The sequence below is a fragment of the Nanorana parkeri genome, unplaced genomic scaffold, assembly GCF_000935625.1.
Source record: "Nanorana parkeri isolate BGI_ZX_2015 unplaced genomic scaffold, ASM93562v1 scaffold19, whole genome shotgun sequence".
In the NCBI taxonomy this organism is placed as follows: domain Eukaryota; kingdom Metazoa; phylum Chordata; class Amphibia; order Anura; family Dicroglossidae; genus Nanorana; species Nanorana parkeri.
The window spans coordinates 105,060-128,338 of NW_017306287.1; the positions used below are offsets into that span (position 1 = coordinate 105,060).

A 23,279-nucleotide genomic window follows, 5' to 3' on the forward strand; every position below is an offset into this window, starting at 1 on the left:
TTTGCAATAAAAATCAGTGTATACATACCTTGCTTCCCGGGGCCTTCTGGCCGGTCTGGTGATGTCAAGTATCCTCCCTCTTCAGGCAGGGTTGGGTGATCCTTACTCTTGAATGGAATGGTGCTTATGTGATAATATATTAGTCACTCAACGCAGTAGTACTCTAAGCCCAGGCTGTGTGATGACGATGGGTATATGCAAGTACTCCCCTGTATGCAGACTGTCTGTATCCAGTCAGCGATGGACTTCAGAATGCCTCTGTGCATATTGCTCAAAAGTGCTTACATGACTTATGTAAAATGCGTCAAGCCATTCTGAATTCGTACCCTCTCCACACTTCAACACTGTCTCCAACTTCATGTGAGTCCAGTGCAGGCGGTCCTCTTCAGGGCAGAACAATTGTCATGTCATTGTGCCCACCTGCTATGAGCTCACCCTATCACCCCCACAAGGGTTCATGATCACTGGGCTCCTAGTACCTCTCAAGACTAAAACAGCACTCACATGTCATTTCATAGGCATAGCTCAGTCCTGCTGCTGCTGCAGTCTCAATGCAGTCTCCCTGGTAGGAAACTCAGCATCCAAGCGCTGCACCCTACAGGACTGACCACTTAGTCACCACATTACCCACCTTCGTTACTGGTACATGTGCAGCTTCCTCACCTGGACATCCAGTCTTCAAGGGCCACCCGAGTGTCTTCTGGGCTCTTGGTCTCTTTCTTCACCCACTTAAGTCGGTTAGAAATTCGATGTACATGAGTGTCCACACCTGAGGGCAGAGGCCGTTCAACATTTAGCTCTACATGTGGTTATAATGGACACGGATATACCTACCGGGTTCTGATGGCAGCAACAACACTTACTACAACAGTCCAGAAGGACTTCCTGCAATTGCTGCGACTGTTTCTAGAAAGCGTGGTGTGCCGTGCAAGACAGAGGCCGGGCTTTGCAGCACCTTGCTTTTGGGCACATATGTAAAGCGTCACCTGTCATTATGAAAGCAGTTTAAACTGAAGCCAGTTATAATATATATAAACCCAATAACTAACATGTTAAAGCTTCGTATGAGATTTTAATGTCATTTTAAATCAGCAGCTCCCAATAAAATAATCCCTGGTGATCCTGCCATGAGGGTCCATGTCCAGGCACTTCCTGTTATAGGGTGACCACGCTTTGTCCCTATCTCCTGTATTGTCACCGTGCCTTCTGATGAAGAATACAGGTGGTCAAATCCACACACATTACACAGGCATGGTTAACAGCAGTCACCATAAGGAAAGCTGTCCTGAGAAGTGACATGCAACCAATACTGGAGTGCACGTAGACAGGAAGTGGCTGCAGATCATCAGCACGGACATGCGATAAAGGGTGAAAGAAAAAGTAATAGAAAATTGTTTATAATACACAGTGCTGTACCCTGCCCTTGACGAGCTTTCAAACTAAGGTCCTTGTCTCACATCTCCTAAGTAAGGAGATTAAGGGGGATATGATTTTCATGTACAAGATGTTCAATGGTGACAGCAACATTGGCAACAAACTCTTCAAGATTAACTCCATAACAAAGACTAGAGGCCATCACCTAAAACAATTCAAGCACAAGGGGCGAAGGGGGTTCTTCACAGAAAGAGCGGTCAGGGTCTGGAACTCGCTGCCACCGGCAGTGATTTCAGCCAAGTGTAGATTTGTTCAAGAAACTTTTGGACGATTTCCTGAGGGACCGTAATATCCAGGGATACCAGTATCCCTAAGAATGAGATGATGCGTGGACCTATATGGGTTGGACTTGATGGACGTATGTCTTTATTCAACCCCAAATACTATGTAACTATGTAACATATAAGGACCAATAAAGACAGGAGCTACCGTATTTTTCGCTCCATAAGACGCACTTTTTTCCCCCCAAAAGGAGGGGGAAAATGTGCCTGCGTCTTATGGAGCGAATCCCGACGCCCGAGACATGCAGTTTCGGGCGCCGGGCAAGTAGTAGGAGCCACTGCTCGTTTAATACGAGTGATCTAATGAGATCACTCGTATTAAAACCGAGCAGCGGCGACGATCGAGATCACCATAGAGCAGACGAAGTACGGACGTTCTTCGCCTGCTCTGTGTCATCACTGAGACTGTGGCGCTGTAATCACAGCGCCACCTGTCTCCGCGGTCGCTAAGTGCAGCTTCTGTCACAGCTTCTGTCATAGAAGTTGTGACAGAAGCTACGGTCTGTCGAGTGCTCCATAAGGCGCGCCGGACCTCCCTGCGTCCTATGGTCCGGTGTGTCTTATGGACCGCACAATACGGTAATTAACCTTCCAGCATGTCTTTGGAGTGTGAGAGGAAATTGAAGTACCCGGAGGAAAGCCACACTAGCACAGAGAGATCCTGCCATCTCCATGCAGATTGTGCCTGGTCAGGATTCGAACTGAGGGCAATCAGTGCTGACCACTATACACTAGACCTCAGCTCTGCGCGTCAGCAGTGTCATATAATGAGCCGTTATTTCTATTCTACATCTGTACTAAGACAATACACGATATTTGTTTACATCAGAGATATACATTACTTCCAAAATGACAGCAAACGCTTCATCATGAACTTCTAATGTCAGAAGGTCACCAACCTGAGAAGATAACACTACACAGGAAGTGGGGGAAGTTTCTGGAACAGGGAACTGGGTACAACCATCTTCTCAATATAACATTGATGGTGAGACTTACCGATCCCCGATACCTTGTTCCAAGCGATGTCCATGACCAGATGAGCCATTTTGGGGCCCACCCCGGGAAGTTTCACCAATTCGGCTACGTTATCGGGTATGTCGCCCCCGTATTTCTCCCGCAGGATCTCAGTGGTCTGCTTGATGTACTTTACTTTGCTCTGATGAACGAGGGCAAGACGGAGGTCACTTCACAGCAGGTAAATAAACAAAAAAACATGAGTTGATTACCTGATAACTCTGTTTCCAGGAATCTTCCAGGACAGCCATCGAGATATAGGCTCCGCCTACCTGCAACAGGAAACACACCAACCACATTAAATAAATAGACTCCTCCTTCCATCCCAAGTCAGTAACCTCTAGGACCGAAGGCTACCCCATGCACAAAAGTATCCCCTCCTTCATCCAACCTCGGATGCCACCTGGATACACACCAAGGGCGGGAACTGGCTGTCCTGGAAGATTCCTGGAAACAGAGTTATCAGGTAATCAACTCATGTTTTCCCCAGTCATCTTCCAGGACAGCCATCGAGAGGATCAGTGAGGACAAATCTTACCTCCTAGGGTGGGACCACAGCTTGCAGGACTTTCCTGCCAAATGCCTGGTCTTGTTGAGTCATAAGATCCGGAACGAATTATGCTCGTAAACCAAGGTATTACTGTACGTTATGTATGTTTTATTGTCGAGCTATTTCTATAGCATAACAATCACGTGCATGGGGTTAAGGTGGCCTTCCAGTCACATGATGTCACAGCTCCAATCATAAAGCAGTGGATGGGTCCTGAATGCTGCAGAAAACAGCACAACGTAATGACATGTCTCGTCTCTCTGTAGAATTCTCCTATGTCCAAGGCACCAGGGGGCATGTCCCTAAAGCTGAAGTTCAATTTGCTTAGATTTTCCTCCCTCCCCTCATCATCAACACACTAATGACATTTATAAATAAACAATTTTCTCATTACATACCTTGTTTTTGACTCAGTGACATCCTCACGGTGCCACTGTGCTTCCTTATGCAATGCAGGCAGATCGTGACTGGGCTGGACAGGCCGGCAGGGTGCTGTACATAGCTTCCTGAAAACATCACAGCACCCTGCCCCAGTGCTGCTCTCAAGAGCCGTCAGTTTTGATGCAAGAACTGGGCAGGCTTGTGGGGAGGAGTTATGCAAATATCAATATGCCTTGATGGGCGGGTGCCAGTCTGGAGGAGTGGGTGCTCCTAGGCAGGTTGCATGTGCATGAAGAACCGCCTAGTAATGTCCCCATGTGATGCAGCACCTCCATGATTGGAAGAACTGAAATCCAATAAATGAAAGTGGCGGGCCAGGAGCAGTAAGGCTGGGACAGAAAGAGCTAGATGATGCTAGATGTCATCCAGCCAAGAAAATGCAGTAGGCTCGATCTGACTTGCTGCAGCTTATAATGCACATTATGAGAAGCTCACAGTGTGCGGTAAAATCAGAGGAAGCCATTTCAGTCCAGGAGAGGAGCCGCTACAACTGTACAAAACTAAAGGGGAGGTTAGAGTTCAATTATAATGGCCTGGGCTTACACTGGGTGTCATTTAATCTGGACCATGAAAGGAACAAATGGGGCAGCACTCTACCGTAAGGAGGGCAAGTACTGCTTGGCAACGCACATACAGGAAGTGGTAGGGACCCATTTGGAAAAAATTACTGGAATTAGGTTTTAAAGCAAAAAATAATCCAACCCCTATATATTATCACCCCACCTCCTTATGCAGAGGGACCCTGAGAAAGCTCATGCCAATGTAAATCCGCACTGGGCTGGGATTCTCACGTCATCTTGGATCCTCAGCTTTTCTAGGAAGCTGCAGTTTTGGGGTCTCCAAAAAGTATCTTGTATATTTGTCTCCCCGTGCTTTCCACCTAGCCATTTTACATGGGGTTAGTTCATTTTTTGTGACAGGTCCCCTTTAATATCCCTGTTTCATGAAGGAATGGGTTCTGAAGAGCTGCCCCTGAACCCAACCAGGTTCTGCTTTTCCTTTTCCCAGTTGTGTATTGTAGTGGGATTGGTTACTATGGGCAACACAGACCGGCAGAATGTAAGCTCGGACCGCAAAACGCCACCAAGGGGTAGAAAATGAATCTGGTAACAAATCACCGCTTCTCTCACCTTCCAGAATCCTACTGGATAAATAAGCTTCCCCAAAGTCTCCTCGCCTGTCTCCAAAATCTTCTGTACGGTCAGCCCGTGCTCCCGTAGCTTGGTCATGGCCGCCGAGGTCACCTGATCCTTTGTCTGGCTGGACAGCATCAAGGAGAGCAGGACCTGGTAACGCATCACCTGCACAGAGACAGAGGTCAGAAAAGGAGACGGCATGCGGCGTTCAGTATTATGTGACCACTAGAGAGCGCTATGACTTGAATGTAATTATGTATATTGCATATATTGTATACTGCTGAGCCCGCTGCACACCCTCCTGCCAACAAGAATAATCATTACAACACCAACTGCAATATGTCTCCTCAAAACTAATCATTCCAACAAGAACTGTCCCCCAAGATCTACTGGGGTGCACTGCCAACAGAGACCATCACCTTGAAGTAGGTGGATCAAGCACCTATCATCTTCTGTCTATAGCAAAGGTGGGGAAACGCTGGCCCTCCAGCTGTGGTGAAACTACAAATCCCATGATGCATCTGTCTCTGGGACTCATGTCTGTGGCTGTCAGAATCTTGCAATGCCTCATGGGATTTGTAGTTCCACGACAGCTGGAGGGCCAGAGTTTGCCTACCCGTAGTCTATAGGTATCTTACGATTACTAATCGTATTTATAGATTTGTTCATTACTAGTATTTTTATAACACTGTCAATTTACGCAGCACCTTACCTGCTATTCAGTCAAACCAGTCCCCGCCCCCGAGGAGCTGATGATCTAAGGTCCCTAGCTCACAGGCACACATACAGGGCCAAAACTAGAGAGGAGCCAATTAGGCTACCGGAATGTCTTCAGAGTGGGGGGGGGTGGGGGGACCCGGGCAAGCAAGCCAGTCTTATCACAACGCACACTCACGATAACATAAAAGATATACTCATGGAAAACACACAATAATTTTCTTTTAGTATCAAAAAATACAAAAACGATTTAAAGTGCAAGTGTTGTAAAGTAGTCACCGCTCCAAGCTCGCTCCTGTGATGGACGACAATCTCAGGTTTAGTTTACTCATTTGTATTGGGATTGTAGTCCATCACAGGAGTGAACTTGGAGCGGTGACTACTTAACAACACATACAGGGACCATGGGGAACAAAAGTAGTCACCCTCCAGAAGGAAGGACAGTGTCGGCACCAATTCAGAGATGATTTGAGGATCTACAGCCGACTGATACACACATAAGATATGTTTCTGTTACTAGTTCAGGTACTTGAATGTATTTTTAAGATTTAACTTCTCAGTTTAGTGTCACTTGAAAGCGATATGTATAGATGCATCGTGTGACCAATAGAAGAACGCAGAACTCATCATAAGATGATCCGGGACACATAAACGGAGATGAAAGCCAAAACCGCATCCAGCAAACAACATCCTAGGCTGTGATGTGCTGTAAGAGACCGGGGCTGGATGGGTGTCATCTGTGTACAGTATCGGAGAGTCTCATCCTGATTTTACTGGCATTCCAACCAAAAAGCCAACACGCCAACACACACACGCCAACACACACACGCCAACACATGACACATCTGCTCTCCACTATCTTCAAACACACAGATAAAATGCTGCTGTTCTTCTGTATTCAGCATCTTGTCCGGGAATGTTTCTATGTGGACAGAATTCCAAGAAAAACCTCACAACATTCTACATGTACAGTACATAGAGGATCTGTAAAAAATCAGTCAAGGCAACTGGACTTGCTGTATTTTTCTTGAAGACATTTCACTGGTCATACAAATAGCTTTTCTCAATTCAGAATGACTTGTACAAAATTTATCTGGGAATAAATATGAAGTATTTATTTTTTTATACTTTGTAAAAAAAAAAAAAACTTTTTTTTTTGCCAGTTTATATCAAACAGTCACTATGACTGCTTGATAAATTAACTTTAAAAAAAAAAACATTTTGGCTATTATTGGGCTGCTCCAAACTTCGGAACAGCTAATAATAACCTTAGAGACTGATCCTGACAGCATGTCAGATTCAGATCTCAAAGCTCTTTGATCGTGCCTAGATGATCAGAAATGATACATTGTATCTCTTGTATCTCTTTGCTTGAGATGTATCACATAGCTTCATAAACATCCAGTCTATGGAGCTGTCAAAACAAATAGCAGGGAGGTGAGTCTCTCTGCTGCCTCTCTGCTATTTTCAGCTGTCAAATACCAGAGCGCTAGTTAGCGCTCCCGTATTTGCATGTAACGGCTTCATTCTTTCATTAATGAAAGAAAGAAGCTTTTACAAAAGCTTAACTATTTCATCAATGAATGCCTCAATACTGAGGCATTCATTAATGAGAATCAGCAGTTACCGGCATTACAGAGCCTGATATAACTCGTCACGTACAGTGTACGAGGCCAGTCATATAGGCACAAAGTGGCGGGACGTACAGTATACGTCTCCCGTCACGAAGGGGTTAAACCAGTCCTCCTCCCTGTTTAGGATACGTACTTGAATAATGTGAAACCTCGCGCCACTACTCTAATCAAGTTAAGCAGCAGCTGAAATCTGTGTGGTCAGATATAAATTTGCCACTAATTAGTGGCTTTTACCACTAATTTCATAGGATACGTACTTGACTGTCTTCAAAGGAGTGACCTTTTTATGCACTCAACACCTGGTTGTGAATAACAGATTATGTGATTTGGAGCGAAATTCATTATATTTATTCCCAGATAATTTTTGTCAAGGCATTGTGAATTGAGAAAGCTGGTTGGCTGGATGACCAGTGAAACGTCTTCAAGAAAAATACAGCCAGTCCAGTTGCCTTGACTTATTTTTTTACAGAAAGACTCAATATGGCTCTTTTCCACCCGTCTGTAGCTCCTGAGAGCTGACGAAGGTTGGCGTCCCCTCCTATAGATCAGGCCTTCTTAAATTTTCTCCACTCGTGACCCCTTTTTGGCCGAGGAAATTTTTAAGGGACCCCAACGTCGGTCGGTGTCTCCCCCCTCCCCTAGCGTAAGTCGGTGTCTCCCCCCTCCCCTAGCGTAAGTCGGTGCCCGGACCTCCTCGGCCGCCTAGGCCCCTCACACAAGTACCGGCCATAGCCCCCTAATGGCGGTCCTGGCCGGGTACTCGGATCGCGACCCCCCTGTTCACTTGCGTGACCCCATATGGGGTCGCGACCCACACTTTAAGAAGCACTGCTATAGATGATACCTCTGGGGCAGCGTTCTGATCAAAACACTTCTCAGCTCCCATCTGATCCACCGGGGCGTCCCGTCCACGTCTCATCTGCCTGATGTTCTCCAAGTGTTTCTGCCAGTTTGGAGGCTCCCACTTCAGCTTCTTCTCCACGTCCTCTGCTGAGTCATATACGACTTGAACCCCCTTCTTCCCCCGTATCCCTCTAGAGGGCAGCTTGTCAGACTCACCTGCAAAAACACAAAAATTGGAAATGGCGTTCATCTGAGGGGTGAAGGTGCAGGAATTGGGGCTGATCTGAGGGGTGAAGGTGCTGGAATTGGGTCTGATCTGAGGGGTGAAGGTGCTGGAATTGGGTCTGATCTGAGGGGTGAAGGTGCTGGAATTGGGTCTGATCTGAGGGGTGAAGGTGCTGGAATTGGGTCTGATCTGAGGGGTGAAGGTGCTGGAATTGGGTCTGATCTGAGGGGTGAAGGTGCTGGAATTGGGTCTGATCTGAGGGGTGAAGGTGCTGGAATTGGGTCTGATCTGAGGGGTGAAGGTGCTGGAATTGGGTCTGATCTGAGGGGTGAAGGTGCTGGAATTGGGTCTGATCTGAGGGGTGAAGGTGCTGGAATTGGGTCTGATCTGAGGGGTGAAGGTGCTGGAATTGGGTCTGATCTGAGGGGTGAAGGTGCTGGAATTGGGTCTGATCTGAGGGGTGAAGGTGCTGGAATTGGGTCTGATCTGAGGGGTGAAGGTGCTGGAATTGGGTCTGATCTGAGGGGTGAAGGTGCTGGAATTGGGTCTGATCTGAGGGGTGAAGGTGCTGGAATTGGGTCTGATCTGAGGGGTGAAGGTGCTGGAATTGGGTCTGATCTGAGGGGTGAAGGTGCTGGAATTGGGTCTGATCTGAGGGGTGAAGGTGCTGGAATTGGGTCTGATCTGAGGGGTGAAGGTGCTGGAATTGGGTCTGATCTGAGGGGTGAAGGTGCTGGAATTGGGTCTGATCTGAGGGGTGAAGGTGCTGGAATTGGGTCTGATCTGAGGGGTGAAGGTGCTGGAATTGGGTCTGATCTGAGGGGTGAAGGTGCTGGAATTGGGTCTGATCTGAGGGGTGAAGGTGCTGGAATTGGGTCTGATCTGAGGGGTGAAGGTGCTGGAATTGGGTCTGATCTGAGGGGTGAAGGTGCTGGAATTGGGTCTGATCTGAGGGGTGAAGGTGCTGGAATTGGGTCTGATCTGAGGGGTGAAGGTGCTGGAATTGGGTCTGATCTGAGGGGTGAAGGTGCTGGAATTGGGTCTGATCTGAGGGGTGAAGGTGCTGGAATTGGGTCTGATCTGAGGGGTGAAGGTGCTGGAATTGGGTCTGATCTGAGGGGTGAAGGTGCTGGAATTGGGTCTGATCTGAGGGGTGAAGGTGCTGGAATTGGGTCTGATCTGAGGGGTGAAGGTGCTGGAATTGGGTCTGATCTGAGGGGTGAAGGTGCTGGAATTGGGTCTGATCTGAGGGGTGAAGGTGCTGGAATTGGGTCTGATCTGAGGGGTGAAGGTGCTGGAATTGGGTCTGATCTGAGGGGTGAAGGTGCAGGAATTGGGGTGATCTGAGGTGTGAAGGTGCTGGAACTGGGGTGATCTGAGGGGTGAAGGAATTGGTGAGTGAGAGATCTGCATGTTTATGGGCAGCGAAGCATGACTGATACATGTAGGTGCGCATATTAAATAATCGCAGAGCAGTTTGTCCTACAAAACTGCATCCATGGTGACCTCCCTGCCCCCATGCTTCCAAGTAGGTCAGCTGACAGCCTACAATCGCCTCACTGTCAGGCTGCACACGCCAATGGAGGTGACAGGTCCTCTTCATTAACAAAAACGAAAACCCCTCCTGCACTCCTTCATCACTTGTGTTACCTCCATGTTTCTCAGTACCGCATCCTCCCCTGTTCCTACCACTCTCCAGCGCTTTCCTGCCACTCCGGGTCACCCTGGCAGAGCTCATGCTTCACCCACCACCACCTCACACATGGCCAAACACACCACAACACTACAACTCCCAGGAGCCTCCGGGGGGAAGGCGCTTCCGTGTTTGGGGTGCACGTGACTGCGTAGGAGGGCGGGGCTCCGGGGAAGTGAAGGGGGCGGTAACTGCAGGCCCTGAAGCCGAGGGTTGAAGTTGGGTGAGTGGGTGCGTACCAGTGACAGCAGTGAGGGAGAGCTGCGGGTGAGTGGAGGGCGGCGGGCCGGTCATGGAGGGGGAGACTGTGCACTGGGCAACCTGTGCTCTGTGTGTGTATATACACACACTGTATGACACACTATATATCTGTATGTATATGTGTCATGCAATCTGCATTGCAGTAGCCTTACCAGCCTCTGTGTGTTTATATATGTATATTAGAAGTTCACTCCTGCCATGCATTTGCACACTGCTTCCATGTGTATATAATGTTGTATGTACATGTATACATGTTTGTTTATTAGTGTCATGCATTCCAAACAATACAGCAACAGACTTTCCATTGTGCTTCCCTAAAGCCCTGTCCACACCTTTGACACCATTCATTCTAATAGCACCCCAGAGCACCTTACTCCTGCATGGTCAAAAATATGTGTGCAAATTCTGCAGCTGTTGTGGAACTACAAGTCCCATGAGGCATTGCAAGACCGACAGCTACAGAGGCTGCTGCGAGTGCTGAGTTAGTAAACCGATGCCGTGCTGCAAGTCGGCGCTCAGCACTGCTATCTTGGCACTCGCAGCAGATGTGAATGTGGGGGCAGAGCGTGTTGGAGAAGGTGGGAACAGACCGCCAGCGGCCATTTTAACTCTGGGCACACCTGGCAGCATTGGGGAAAGGTGCCTGAACTCCGATGGAGGAAGTCACAGTTCATTGTCGGAACCTACAGTTTAATGAACACCAAATATTTGTTGGAAAATGGTCTTTATTAGTCAAAAATATTATCCTCCGCTGTTTTGTTTAGCACTGCGCAGCTGAAGCGTTCAGTGAAGCTGCTGCGGAACAGCTACTCCGCGCTTTGCTAAGGAACTGAACGCGCCTCAGGCATGACTCACAGAGTCATTTTGGGATTTGTAGTTTTACCACAGCTGCAGTGCCAAGGTTGCCTACCTGTGGTCTAGACTAGGAGTAGGCAACTCCGGCCCTCTAGCTGTTGGGGAACTACAAGTCCCATGAGGCATTGCAAGACTCTGACAGCCACATGCATGGGTCCCAGGGGCAGAAGCAATTACGGGATTTGTAATTTTACCACAGCTGGAGTGCCGAGGTTGCCTACCCTTGATATAATGCAGGGGTAGCCAAACCCCAGCCCTCCAGCTGTGGTGGAACTTCAAATCCCATGAGGCATTGCATTCCCACAGCCACAGACATAACTCCCGGAGAGAGATGCATCATGGGATTTGTAGTTTCACCACAGCTGGAGTGCCGAGGTTGCCTATCCTTGGTCTAGAGCAGGGGTGGGCAACTCCGGCCCTCCAGCTGTTGTGGAACTACAAGTCCCATGAGGCATTGCAAGACTGACAGTTACAGGCATGACTTGAGAGGCATGGTGAAATTTGTAACTAAAGCACAGCTGGAGGGCGGGAATTGCCCACCCCTGGTCTAGCCATTCCCTCCTGCCATGGACATCCTTGGTGTGCCATTGTAGAATAATAATCGGTCACCCATTGTGATCACCGGTCATGTGGTGGTCTCCAGCGGCCCAGAACGGATCTGAGAGATCTGTGTTTTGTCACAGATCTAAGACTCTGACGGAGGGCCAAACGTGGGCTGCCTGGCTCATACATAGAGAGCTGGCAGTCCTACAATGGAGCAGAGCAGCCGAGGTGTGCAGTCTGGAAGTGTACTCCTATACATGATCGCAATGGCCTCCATGGGCAGCTCCATGCAGACTCAGCGTTCCGAATTGTATCACTCGATAGATTGTTCCCAATGCTCGGGATGGATTGTGTTTACAAAACTGCCATCGAATTCTACTTCCCTCCCACACGCAGAGTATTCGTCTCATGCTAGAATGACCCAATCAGACGGAAGCGATGTGATACTGTTGTGGGTTTGAAAGACTTGTGAGAAGATACCAGTTGAAAAGCCAAGATTTTAGGAAACATTGGTTGTACCGTACAGTCACTATAGAGATTACATTGTAGTGATCATCAAAATAAGCCAGCGCTTCTCACCTTTTTTAATCACGGCCCCCTCTAAAAGTATGCAAACATTTCTAGGCACCCCAGTCTAAAATGTCATGGATGTTAAGGGGAACCCTATGCAAGATATAACGAAAAAGTGGGTTGCTCCCTTCGCATCAAAGTGCCCCCTTTAAATTAAGATCCGCCCCCCTCTTACAGCAGCAGCCCCTTTCACTTTGGAAACCCCTCTTTCATAATAGAGGTCCCCTTTTACACGGGGAAGCAAAACAAATAGCAAACGCACTCATCAATTTGTTACCAGCTTTAACCGCAAGGTGCACATGGAAGGGCCAAATACAGTACAAGCAGCAAAAAGTTTTCCCAGCACACTCACCAGCCAGCATGCATACAAGAAAAGAGACAAGTTTTTTTTGCATGTTGGCTGGCGAGTGTGCTGGGAAAACTTTTTGCTGCTTTTTCACCGGGAGTCCCCTTTTTCAGCAACCTGAGAGATGATTGGCTCTTCCATTTGCGGGAAACACAATCAAGGCATTTTAAAGAAACCATCCCACCCGCTTAGTCCCTCAGTTTGATTGTGTTTCTTACCATCCAGGTCTGCACAATGTTTTGTTCCTTTCCATCTGACCAGATGGCCTTGAGGTCAGCAGTCCCCCTCTGTATGGCTCTGCTGCTGTGCCTGGTAGTGTTGCCTGACCTTTGCAGAGGTTCCCCTGTACATTTTAGGTTCTTCACCACCTTTTTTTTCTATTTAGGGGGTCGACTCCTAAAGGTCCCCCAGGCTGTTGCCCTGTTTGGTCTTCCCTTCAGTGGGGTAACGTGGCCGTTGTGGCAGCAGGTGTATAGTCGGGCCCTGCCGGGGGGCCTGTGGCTTGATCCAGCATGGTAAAACACTGGTCACCGCTGTATGTGTGGACGGGTGCTTAAAGTGACATTAAACCCTCAGATTTTTTTAACATAAAACAATACTGTAATGTGTGCCTTACAGTAATCCATGGTTGTTTCCCTTCTCTTTGCTGCTCTTCCTTTTAAATCTGTATCTGTTCTCATGCTGGGCAGAACTTCTGTTTTGCAGCAGACTGCCTTGTCTCTGAAATGGATACATGGTGTCTGTGTGTAGGTTTGCAACCTGAGCAGCACTACAGGAAGAGGCACTCAGCTGCAAAGGGAAGTTCTCCCCCAGCATGAGAAGACATGAGGATTTAAAAGGAGCAGCAAAGAGAAGGGAAACTACCATGGATACAGTAAGGGACACATTACAGTATTGGTTTATGTTAAAACATCTGAGGGTTTAATGTCACTTTAAGGAGAACCAGTGACAGTTGGGCTTATGCAAAAATGTGAATGTTCATTCTTAAAGGGTTTTCCCCAGTCATCTTCCAGGACAGCCATCGAGATATAGGCTCCGCCTACCTGCAACAGGAAACACACCAACCACAAGCAAATGCATCACTCAGCCAGCAAGACCGAGGACATACTGTGAGTGCAGGATGTCATGGTCCCACCAGCCACAGTGCCCTGATATCACTGGGTAATGGGGCAGGGAGCTGCCGTGATGTGGTGATGTCTGCAGCATTGAGACTGACCCAGCTCCAACAAGAGAGGAAGAGGACACTGCGGCATCACGTGACTGGCTCAAAAGTCATAAAATACAGCACGGATGGCCTTCAGAGGTGGAAGAAGGGGAACACGGGTGGAGAAGGGCACAAGCCCAGAGTTGAGCTTTGAGTTATCACGAATGTGTTGACATACAACAAAGATTTTGCCCCATTTAGTGGCATTATGTGGCTGGTGTCAATGTGCAACTGCAGCTTCCTTTCAGGTGTGTTTTTCTTGCCTTTGAGATGCTGCTGAGATCAATTGCAGTTTACCGACAGGAACATTTCTCTTCTGTTCATTGAAGGACATAGCGAAGATCTTTAGATATTGACCACAAGCCCAGTAGTCCAGATCTGAATATCCCCGCTGTGTCCTTCAGTGAAGGCAGGGGAAAGGATTTTACAGTGAGTACAAAAAATACAATTTTGCCCTCTCCTTGTCCTGCTACTCAGGTTCATTGACCCGTGCCAAGCTGTGTTTGCATTCCCATAGACTTGTATAGGGAGAGAAGTAGTTCTGACACAGACCCCTTACTGTGTCTGGGACAACTCTATGCCCTGGTGGTTGTCACCTCAGAATTAACATTTACTGCCAACTGCCTGACCTCGTGCTGATAACACGCGCCTCTTGTGACACTATTGACGCAACATTTTGTAACCAGAAGTTCAGATTCTTGCATAAGAATGGCTTGCTCTCTTTAAGCTAACAGGGGTTCATTTTCAGCCTGCACATCTCCAGATCCCGGGACTGTTTACAGAATTCAGAATGACTGGAAAGTCTGCGTATAACATTGGAGTCATCTGAAGTGATGTGGCATGCTTGTCATGTGAGCTCATTCTGTTCACTTCCCCATTACAGTGGGAGTCATAGCCAAGTAATCCGTTCAGTTCTTTAGAGCATATCTAAAGCTAGGGATGCACCGATACCGTTTTTCGGTATCGAGTGTGAGTACCGATATTTTGCTTTCAGTAATCGGTAAAACCGAGTACTGCTGCTTCTGCTGGCATGGAGCCGGCTTTCTGGCTAATCAGGAAGCCGGGCTTTCTATTGGCTGGGAAGCTGGCTCCCTAGCTAATCAGCATGGATCCGGCTGGATGCTGATTGGCCGGGAAGCCGGCTTCCCAGCAAATCCGCAAGGAGCCAGCTGTTCACCCAAAGGATAAAATTCAAGCTGGTTTCCAATCGCCCAAAGGATAAATTCAAAATATTACCAGTTACAAAGCCATCCACAACTCTGCCCCCAGCGATATCTCAAACCTTGTCTCAAAGTATCACTCTAACCGTCCCCTACGTTCCTCCCAAGACCTCCTGCTTTCTGGCTCCCTCATCAACTCCTCCCATGCTCGCCTCCAGGACTTCGAGTCTCTCCCATCCTCTGGAACTCTTTACCCCAACCTGTCTGTCTTTCTCCCACTCTTACTGCCTTTCGGCGATCGCTAAAGACTCATCTCTTCAGGGAAGCCTATCACACCTCAAACCAACCACTCCCATAGGAGCTTACTCCGAGTCCAGCAGATCGAAAGGGGCACCATGAGTGTAAAAGCAAAACTGGTCAGGCAGACCTCATTTTGCAATGTGTCAGCTAGTGCACGGTTATGGCCTCTATTTGAAGAGCAGAAGTAGGTATATATCTGAAATAGTCTTCTCGAATTCTTGAGAAGCCTACAGCAGAATAAGAAGGTCCTTTTCATGGAAAAATAAAGTCTGCATTGCATAGCGGGAACCTAATGGCTTCTCTACACCAGTTGTTTGTTAACTTGATGTTCCATGTGCACTGAGCATGTTTTGTGTCCAAGCAGGGCCCCTCGTCACTTCAACCATGGCACGGCAAACGGGCAGAGACCCGGGCCTGAAGGAGAAGATGAAGATATTTCTGGGGTTAGGGCCTTCACGTCCCAAATCCAAACATTCCGACAGGCTGCCGGAGTACATCATCACTTCCGAGCTGCTGAAGGTGGGTGGATTGTGATCATGTCTGGTCAGTTTGTATCCTCTAAATGCTTTTTTTTTCCTGTTTTTTTATGGTTCCTCACTTGGCATTAAAATGCCTAATTTTCTGTCTGGTCCCCAGGAACTGAGCCCTGATAGCGCCCTAAGCATTCGGGTCCGTGCAATGAATCATATCTGTGAACTGGCAAAAACCAAGAAGTTTGAAGCCGTAAGTATGATGGTCTTTCAGAGATGACGCATGTAGGTTTCAAAGGCCCTCATGTCTACTGTGGAGCTACCTGCAGTGGAACATTTTAGTGGTTTTAGCCAATGTTCTATTAGAGAAGACCTGTTTTCAAACAAAATGAGTTGACTTAAAGTGACATTAAAGGCAATCCCCCTCCCCCCCCTCCCCATGCTGGTGTAAGGACTTAAATGATGCCGCTTGATCCGGTCATCTCCTTCTTTCCTGTAGTTTTTCAGGAGTCCGCCCAGCGCTGGTGTCGGTCTCTGGTCCAACGCCGACTGCGGTGTCTTCCTGGCGCTTCCTGACACCATTGACTTACCTTGTGTCTCTCCTTCTCCTGGCCGAAGATCTGAACTGTGCATGCGCCCGCCTCATGATCCTTTGCGGCCGCCCGAGAATCTTCAGATCTTCGGACGGGAGCGTGCGGCGAAGACGCAGTTAAGTTTACAAAAAGGGTTAAAAACTTTTTTTTTTTATTTAATGTTTTTGCATATCTCTACTGCTTGCTAGCAGTAGAGATATGCAAAAATACTCGAGGGTGTAATAATCCTTTAAGGATGGCATCATCGAATGATTGCTTTTGAATGAAATCCTAACAGTGTATGGCCGGCTTAATTGGGTAAAGACAAAAAGTCCTGCTGGGTAAACTTGCCACGTTAGTCTCCATTCAACGTTAAAAAAAATGTCTACATCCACAAGTGTCCAATCAGAACTGATGTATTTGTTTTGGGTGAGCTTGACCTCTTAACTGTATTAGGATCTTGTTAGACATAACTGTGTATAGTTCTTCTTCTTACCAGCACGCCGTGGAAGCGATCTTGGTGGCGGTGATGGATCTGTTGCAGCCAGACCAGCCAGCTGAGGGCAGACTCAATGTTCTGAATTTGTTGAAGAGTCTTGTCATTGGACAGGTATGTCTTCCTTTTCATTAAGCTTTCATGTCAAATGTTATGCATCTGTTTTGGGACTTTCAATGGACTTTGTATGCATTAGGTGGACAGTTTAGGCCCCGTTTGCAAGTGTGAATGAGGCCCAAGACAGTTCACATTTGCGAATGGGAACTTGGATTGCTGAGTGTCACAATTTCTTCCGTGGGTCTCATGCAATCAACTGCAGGAGGGAGGCTCTGTACAATACAGTACAGCATGCTGCTATTACATGCAGACAACTGCACCTGGAAGCAGACTGTTTGCATGTAGGTATGATTGTCCACATGGAATCGCAGCATGTGCTGCAGCTGCATTGTACAGTGCCTACCGCCGCAGCAGATCACATGAGTCTCTCAGAAGAATTTGTGAGATTTTCTGATTAAACCCCATGTGCAAGTGTGAATAGCAATGTTTTATTTTAGATAAAGTTGTTCATAAAAATATGAAGCACCCAGCTGTAGTACGGATTGGGCCCAAATGGGCAGCAAAAGACCACCTACGGTGTTACAAATGTAGGAATACCAGTTGCGCTTTTTAGAACGGATTTCTGTATCTGCTATGGCACCCCTGGAAAGAAAAAAGGCAGCTACATAGCTCTGCACCAAAGCTGCTTACCATAATAACTAGGGATGTACCGATATTTTTTTTTTCTGGTACTTGCCGATACCGAATACTGATACTGGAAGTCCCATTAAGGAAGCCGGGGACGTTTAATGACTCGCCTTCCAGCTTCCTGGTTGGCCAGCTTCCCAACCAATCGGGAAGCTATACAGCGCGGCGAGTCATTACACGCTGCCCGGCTTCCTGATTGGCCGGGAAGCCGGCTCCATGCTCCCTCGTCACCAAGTGACGATGGAGTCGGCTTCCCGGCCAATCAGGAAGCCGGGCAGCGTGTAATGACTCTCTCCCCGGCTTCTTGATACCGGAATTCGGGTATCGGGCTATGCATCAGAGCATTTGGGCGAGTATGGGTACTCGCCCAAATACTCAATATTGGCACTGATACTAGTATTGGTGCATCCCTAATAATAACAATTACAACAATAACACAGGCTTCCATATTGGAGGATATCAAGAGTAGAAATGCATGACATATAAAGTGGCCATGCATTCATATTTCTGTGTCTGCCAGAGCAGATGTGTTTATAAGTTCCTGGTTGGGGGTTCTGGCGTGTTCCGGAAAGTCCTTGTAAATCACATGGTTCACATGCGGACTGCTAAAGAAGAAAAGCTGTTTTCTGTATTCTAATAATATGAAATTCTGTAGGGTGAAAGGCTTGGGTTCCTCCGTGCACATTTTTTTCGGGTTATAAAAGATTACCCCAGCAACGTGGACCTTGTGGAGAGGCTGGAGGTCTTCAAAGCCCTTACTGATAATGGCCGGGACATCACCTATTTGGAAGAGGAGCTGGGTAAGTCAAGTTACCAGGTTATTGTTATAACTTAAGAGGAGGTGAAAGTGAGGTGCTGGACCCAGTTTTCTAAATAGTTGGTGGAGTGTCTGTTTCAATTCAGTGGCCGGGGTTTGGCAGCTACCCACAAAAAGGGGGTTCTCCCTCAGTCAAAGGGTCACCCAGTTTGAGAGATCTGTTTGTAGTCCAGCACTAGAGAACACCTAAATCACGCTTTAGAAGGCCAGAGCTTTATTATATTGATTTCACAGTTATCAGGAAGGTGACGAGAGATGGCCAGCACGTTAGTGTCACCCAATGACTACCCGTTTTTGGCTCGATACACAAGCATTTCCCAGCATGACCTCAGGGGAGGATCAGCCGATCTGAACTCTGATCCTCTTGCCTCGGAGATCATGTGAACAGATGTTAACCGAATCTGTTTGTTCATGTGGTGGCAACTGTGATCTTGAAACTGCTTTCCTCTCTGATTCACACCTTCCCTGCTGAGTCACACCTGTAGACCTACAGTCGGCAAAGCTCATGCTCCCTGCTGATTGGAGTGCTCCAGCTCTGACTCGGAAGGTGTGTTGGACCTCCTACAGAGAGGTCACTGCTTCCACACAGAGCCAGGCTCCTCTGCAGCATGCGGACATGGGACAGGCCTTTCTACTTGGGCTGTCGCTGCTTTGTAAAGAAAGTGAACTGTAGGATGTTAGCAGCTTTTTTGTTTTGATGGACCTGAAAAGTATTTTATGGATTTAAAGGGAACATTTTAAGGGCTTTCTTTACACCATGTCTGTTGACCTGTGTTTTCTGCGCACCACCGCACATGTATGGTGTGAACCGGGGCCATGGAAAACATGTGTGGTGGTGTCCAGAAAAACGCAGCTCAACATGCATGGTATTAAAAAGCCCTAAGCGGACTTTAGGGTACAGGCTCTTGATCTGTCAGCCTCCAATGTATTTTATCGCCGTTTCCTTGCAGCTGCATTTGTCCTGCAGTGGATGGAGGTGGGCCTATCCCCAGATTTCCTCATGGTCCTGGTGAATCTGGTGAAGTTTCACAGCTGTTACCTGGAACGTTACATTGCTCCTATGGTGCAGTAAGTGCAGTTATGTATCCTTGATTTTAAAGATTGCTAAAGCACTGCATAGATTGTATCCATAATGTAATGTTTTCTTTTATACAGAATGATTTGTCTGCTTTGTAATCGGACTACATCTTCCTATGACATCGAGGTTAGTTTATATATTCTCTTATTGCTTATCAGCAAACACAGTAGACCAGACTTAGGCAACCTCCAGCTGTTATTGAGCTTAAAGTCCTACGTGGCATTGCAAGACTTTAACAGCCACAGGCATGACTTCCAGAGGTAGAAGCATGATGGGACATCTAGTTTCTCCACATTTGGGGTGCCGAGGGTGCCTACCCCTGCATTAGACCTCTGGAGTATTAGGTCTACCCTCTCAAGGATGGACCATGGGGAAGGATATATTCATATGACAGACTCCAAAACTTCAGATTTGTTTAGTTTATTGGGAGGCTGGACAATGCACGTCCTCTTGTCAGAACTTTCTTTTAAAAGATGAGGAATGCAGTGTTTGATTTGGAACATATGGAGTAGTGCTCGCTTACATTGATTTTCGCCATGCACCAATTTGCATTTGGATAAACACAGCATGTCCTGTTCTGCTGTTTTTTTAAATACTTTTATTCCTCGCTGGAATGCAGTGTGACTGTATAGTCAATGTGTATCGAGCGCTTCTTACATACAGAACTCTTTTCTCTGAAAGTTACTGAATGCAAGCTCTGTGATTTAGGTTAGCGAGGCTGCTAAACCACCCCCAATCCAATTGCGGCAGGGGCATTACCCACCCCTTTGTAGCTGCGAGGTGGGGAATTCACCTGCCACAACTGATTGGGCTTGGGGGTGTGCTTGGATGAACTGGGTTTGGACCTAGCCCTGCCCATCAATAATAAAGATATTACCGCTCCAGGCAGTCTTGCAAATTATCCACCGGCCAAGGTTGCATACCTCTTGGGATCTGGTCCTCCCCACATTATCCAGATACAACCAGGCTGCACTTCCATGAAAATCCAACAAGCTTTATTGCAAGTTTGTGCAGTCTCACAAAACCAGACTGTGGCACATCATTCAACACCAGAACACTACTCATGCGTGTCTCCCCAACAGGGGCTTTGTCATGAAGATGGAGTACTGGAGCAGGTGGGGGTTATTTATATGACCCATAGCAATTCACAGTGAATCCTGATTTCACAATAACGACTGAGTTTGCACTACTTACAATAAAGCTTGTTGGACTTTCAAAAAAGAGCAGAAGTGCAGCCTGTTTGTATTCCCCGTAGGCTGGAGCTCTGTTCCAGGGAGTCTCGTGTGTGCCAACCGTCTCACAGCCGGTTGATCTGCCAGGATATGCACAAGATGACTGCATGGTTAGTAAGAATTTCAGGGTAAAATGTATGGAGGGCTGTTTTGGTACCAGTGACCCGAGCTGGTGTTTGTATTTGTAGGTGTCGTTAAAGGTTCTGGACGCCGTTGTGTGTTACAACTGTCTGCCGTCTGAGAGCATCCCAACATTCGTCATCACACTGTGCCGAACAATTAATGTCAAAGAGCTGTGCGAGCCCTGCTGGAAGGTGAGAACTGATGCTTGACTAGTACAATGTGTGTGAACAGTGAGCTTCTGCAAAGCATTCAGCAAGGTTTGTTGAAGCCTGTAAAGAACTCTTCAGTGCCAATTTTTGGGAATGTTAAACACAGATCTTAATGGGAGTGCTGACTCACTTTAAACAAGCTTCTAGAGCTTCGGCACAGTTTGAAGCATGTTGAAAGCCTGCGGAAGCCTCCTAACAGCTTGTTTAAAAAAAGAATGATGGCCCAACCTTTTTTTTTTTTTTGCCATAGTTCTCTTTAGGGTCACAGTAGGAACTGAGTGATCAGCGGTATGCGATCATTCAGTTCTTGATCAATAGGGCTGATGTTTGACCGCTTCAGTGTCGCACGTGGTTATAATGGGGATGAGTGTATTTTTACTCTCCCCATAATCCTCCTTTAAAGTGACAGTCAGCACTCCCTTAAGATCTATATTTAACATTTCCATACTGGGAATGGAGATTTTTTTTTTTTTAAAGGTTTCCACAGAGCTGCTCAAAGCTTGCCAAAACATTTGATGTTGACACTCTTATACAAGTTGAAGCCCATGTGAACTAGGCCTAAGGGCTTATGCAAACAGGAGTAGTTTTGCTGCATTTGACATGTGCTTCAAACGCAGGTCAGCAGATTCCTATAGGCTTCCATGAAATAGTGTAGATCATTTAGTGGCTGTGTATGACCCGTTTTGCATTGCACTATTCTGAACGCAGCAGGTTCGGTTAAGGTTTGTTTTGGATTGTAGGTGTAACGCAGCCATTTCTTGTCAAATGTGGTGTTTTGCATTCAAACATATGTTTGAGCAGCACTGTGTTCTAATGGGAAATAGATGTCCCCAGTGCCCTTAATCGCACTGCAAAGGAGTATATGGTATTCTGAGCTGAAAGTATATCTAAAGTTTTTTTTTGTTTTTTTAGCATAGGGGAGAATTAAAACTGCTGTCAGGTTGGGTTGTTTTTTTGTTTTACCATCTGTGTCTCATCATGGAGATTTTCTTACACTTCCTATCATGTAGACTTAACAGGAAGGGAGGAGGTATCTAATGTGAAGGAAATCCTCTTTAAGGCACATTTACACCAGAGCATTGCGCTAAGAACTGCTATCACACAACGCACCGAGCATGTGGTACCAAGGACTAGGTGTGTTGCGTTGCCATTTATTAGAATACTACCTCAATGTACCTCCCGTCGGCCATGCGTGGCAATGTGTGGCACCACAGTGCCTTGTGGTGCGAAGGAAAAAAAAGTAGAGCATGTACTAATTTATTTCCACTGCATCGCATGGTATTGCAGTACCCTTTACTGCAACGCGCGGCCACCGGGAGATGTTTTGGGTTGCCATTCCAATGAATTGCAATACACTTGGAGCACAGTACTGCACTCTGGGTGCGTTTTGCAATAGCACGCTCTTAACACAATGCTCCAATGTAAATGAGCCCTTAGACCGTTGTCATAGGAACAAGTGTCCCTATTGGAAGATTTCCCATCTGTTCCTGTTCTGGTGGCAACTGAAAATTTAGGACAAAGTGAGTGAATCTCCATAATGGGGTCAGCAGTTAAAACCTGACAGTGGTTCTGACCCCCTCATGACTCTATCCAAATAAAATAAAAAAAATTGTTGCCTCTAGTTGTACTTTAATGTTACTCTGTCTTCTTACATACCATCCAATCAATAGTGTATGTTCTAATTCTCTGTGGAGGTCTCATTATGTAGTGTCTGCACATCGGGTTATTGTTGCCCTTGCTTCTTTTTTTTAATGACTTTAATTGAATCCAGTTATTTCTGCCGCCTGGAATAAATATTACTTTCTGTCTTTTCAGCTGATGCGAAACCTTTTGGGAACACACCTTGGTCACAGCGCTATTTATACCATGAGCCGCATCATGGAGGACAAGTAAGTCACTGTAGTGCTTGTTGAAGAAAAAGTCTTGGCAAAGGTTTATTAAAGGTGAAATCATAATTGACTCTTGCAGTGGGACTTTCTCGACACTATCAGTTCTCCCAAAGTTGCTTCTCTTCACTGCTCCATTGGTTGCATGCACTCATTATATTGCACAACCAGCAATCCTGCATAAAACATAGCAAGGTCGTGACCACAGCCAGGGGTCCGGAGTGTCAGAGTAGAGGAGAGTGCTGGCTACCAGGGTAGCGTGGACGATCGGTTCTCCCAAAGTTTGTTTCTCTACACTGCTTCATTCCTCGCATGCACACTACCATTATCGGGTACAATGCAGGACCTGCAGTTCTGCATTGTACCTAGCAAGGTTCCACCCACAACCTGGAGTGTCAGAGAGAAGAGGAGAGCGCTGGCTACTGGGAGGGGGGGGGGGGGGGG

The 23,279-nt window shown here is 47.0% G+C and overlaps 2 protein-coding genes across 4 annotated transcripts in view; one reads left to right on the forward strand and one right to left on the reverse strand.

Moving 5' to 3' along the window:
* NTHL1 (nth like DNA glycosylase 1) overlaps nucleotides 1–10,014 on the reverse strand; it is a 10,464-nt gene extending 450 nt beyond the window's left edge. The window contains exons 1-5 of the mRNA XM_018561015.1: nucleotides 9,966–10,014; nucleotides 8,052–8,266; nucleotides 4,851–5,021; nucleotides 2,712–2,871; nucleotides 664–769 (exon numbers count right to left, since the gene is read on the reverse strand). Coding sequence (XP_018416517.1) covers nucleotides 664–769; nucleotides 2,712–2,871; nucleotides 4,851–5,021; nucleotides 8,052–8,266; nucleotides 9,966–10,014 — 701 coding nt within the window. The remainder of the gene's footprint in view (nucleotides 1–663; nucleotides 770–2,711; nucleotides 2,872–4,850; nucleotides 5,022–8,051; nucleotides 8,267–9,965) is intronic.
* Nucleotides 10,015–10,149: 135 nt separating this feature from the next.
* Nucleotides 10,150–23,279, forward strand: part of TSC2 (tuberous sclerosis 2) — a 67,328-nt gene continuing 54,198 nt past the window's right edge. For all 3 annotated transcript variants that reach the window (XM_018561651.1, XM_018561658.1, XM_018561665.1), the window contains exons 1-9: nucleotides 10,150–10,236; nucleotides 15,573–15,727; nucleotides 15,845–15,931; nucleotides 16,750–16,860; nucleotides 18,146–18,290; nucleotides 19,258–19,375; nucleotides 19,463–19,511; nucleotides 20,806–20,931; nucleotides 22,765–22,838. In XM_018561651.1, coding sequence (XP_018417153.1) covers nucleotides 15,593–15,727; nucleotides 15,845–15,931; nucleotides 16,750–16,860; nucleotides 18,146–18,290; nucleotides 19,258–19,375; nucleotides 19,463–19,511; nucleotides 20,806–20,931; nucleotides 22,765–22,838 — 845 coding nt within the window. In that variant the 5' untranslated portion in view covers nucleotides 10,150–10,236; nucleotides 15,573–15,592. The remainder of the gene's footprint in view (nucleotides 10,237–15,572; nucleotides 15,728–15,844; nucleotides 15,932–16,749; nucleotides 16,861–18,145; nucleotides 18,291–19,257; nucleotides 19,376–19,462; nucleotides 19,512–20,805; nucleotides 20,932–22,764; nucleotides 22,839–23,279) is intronic.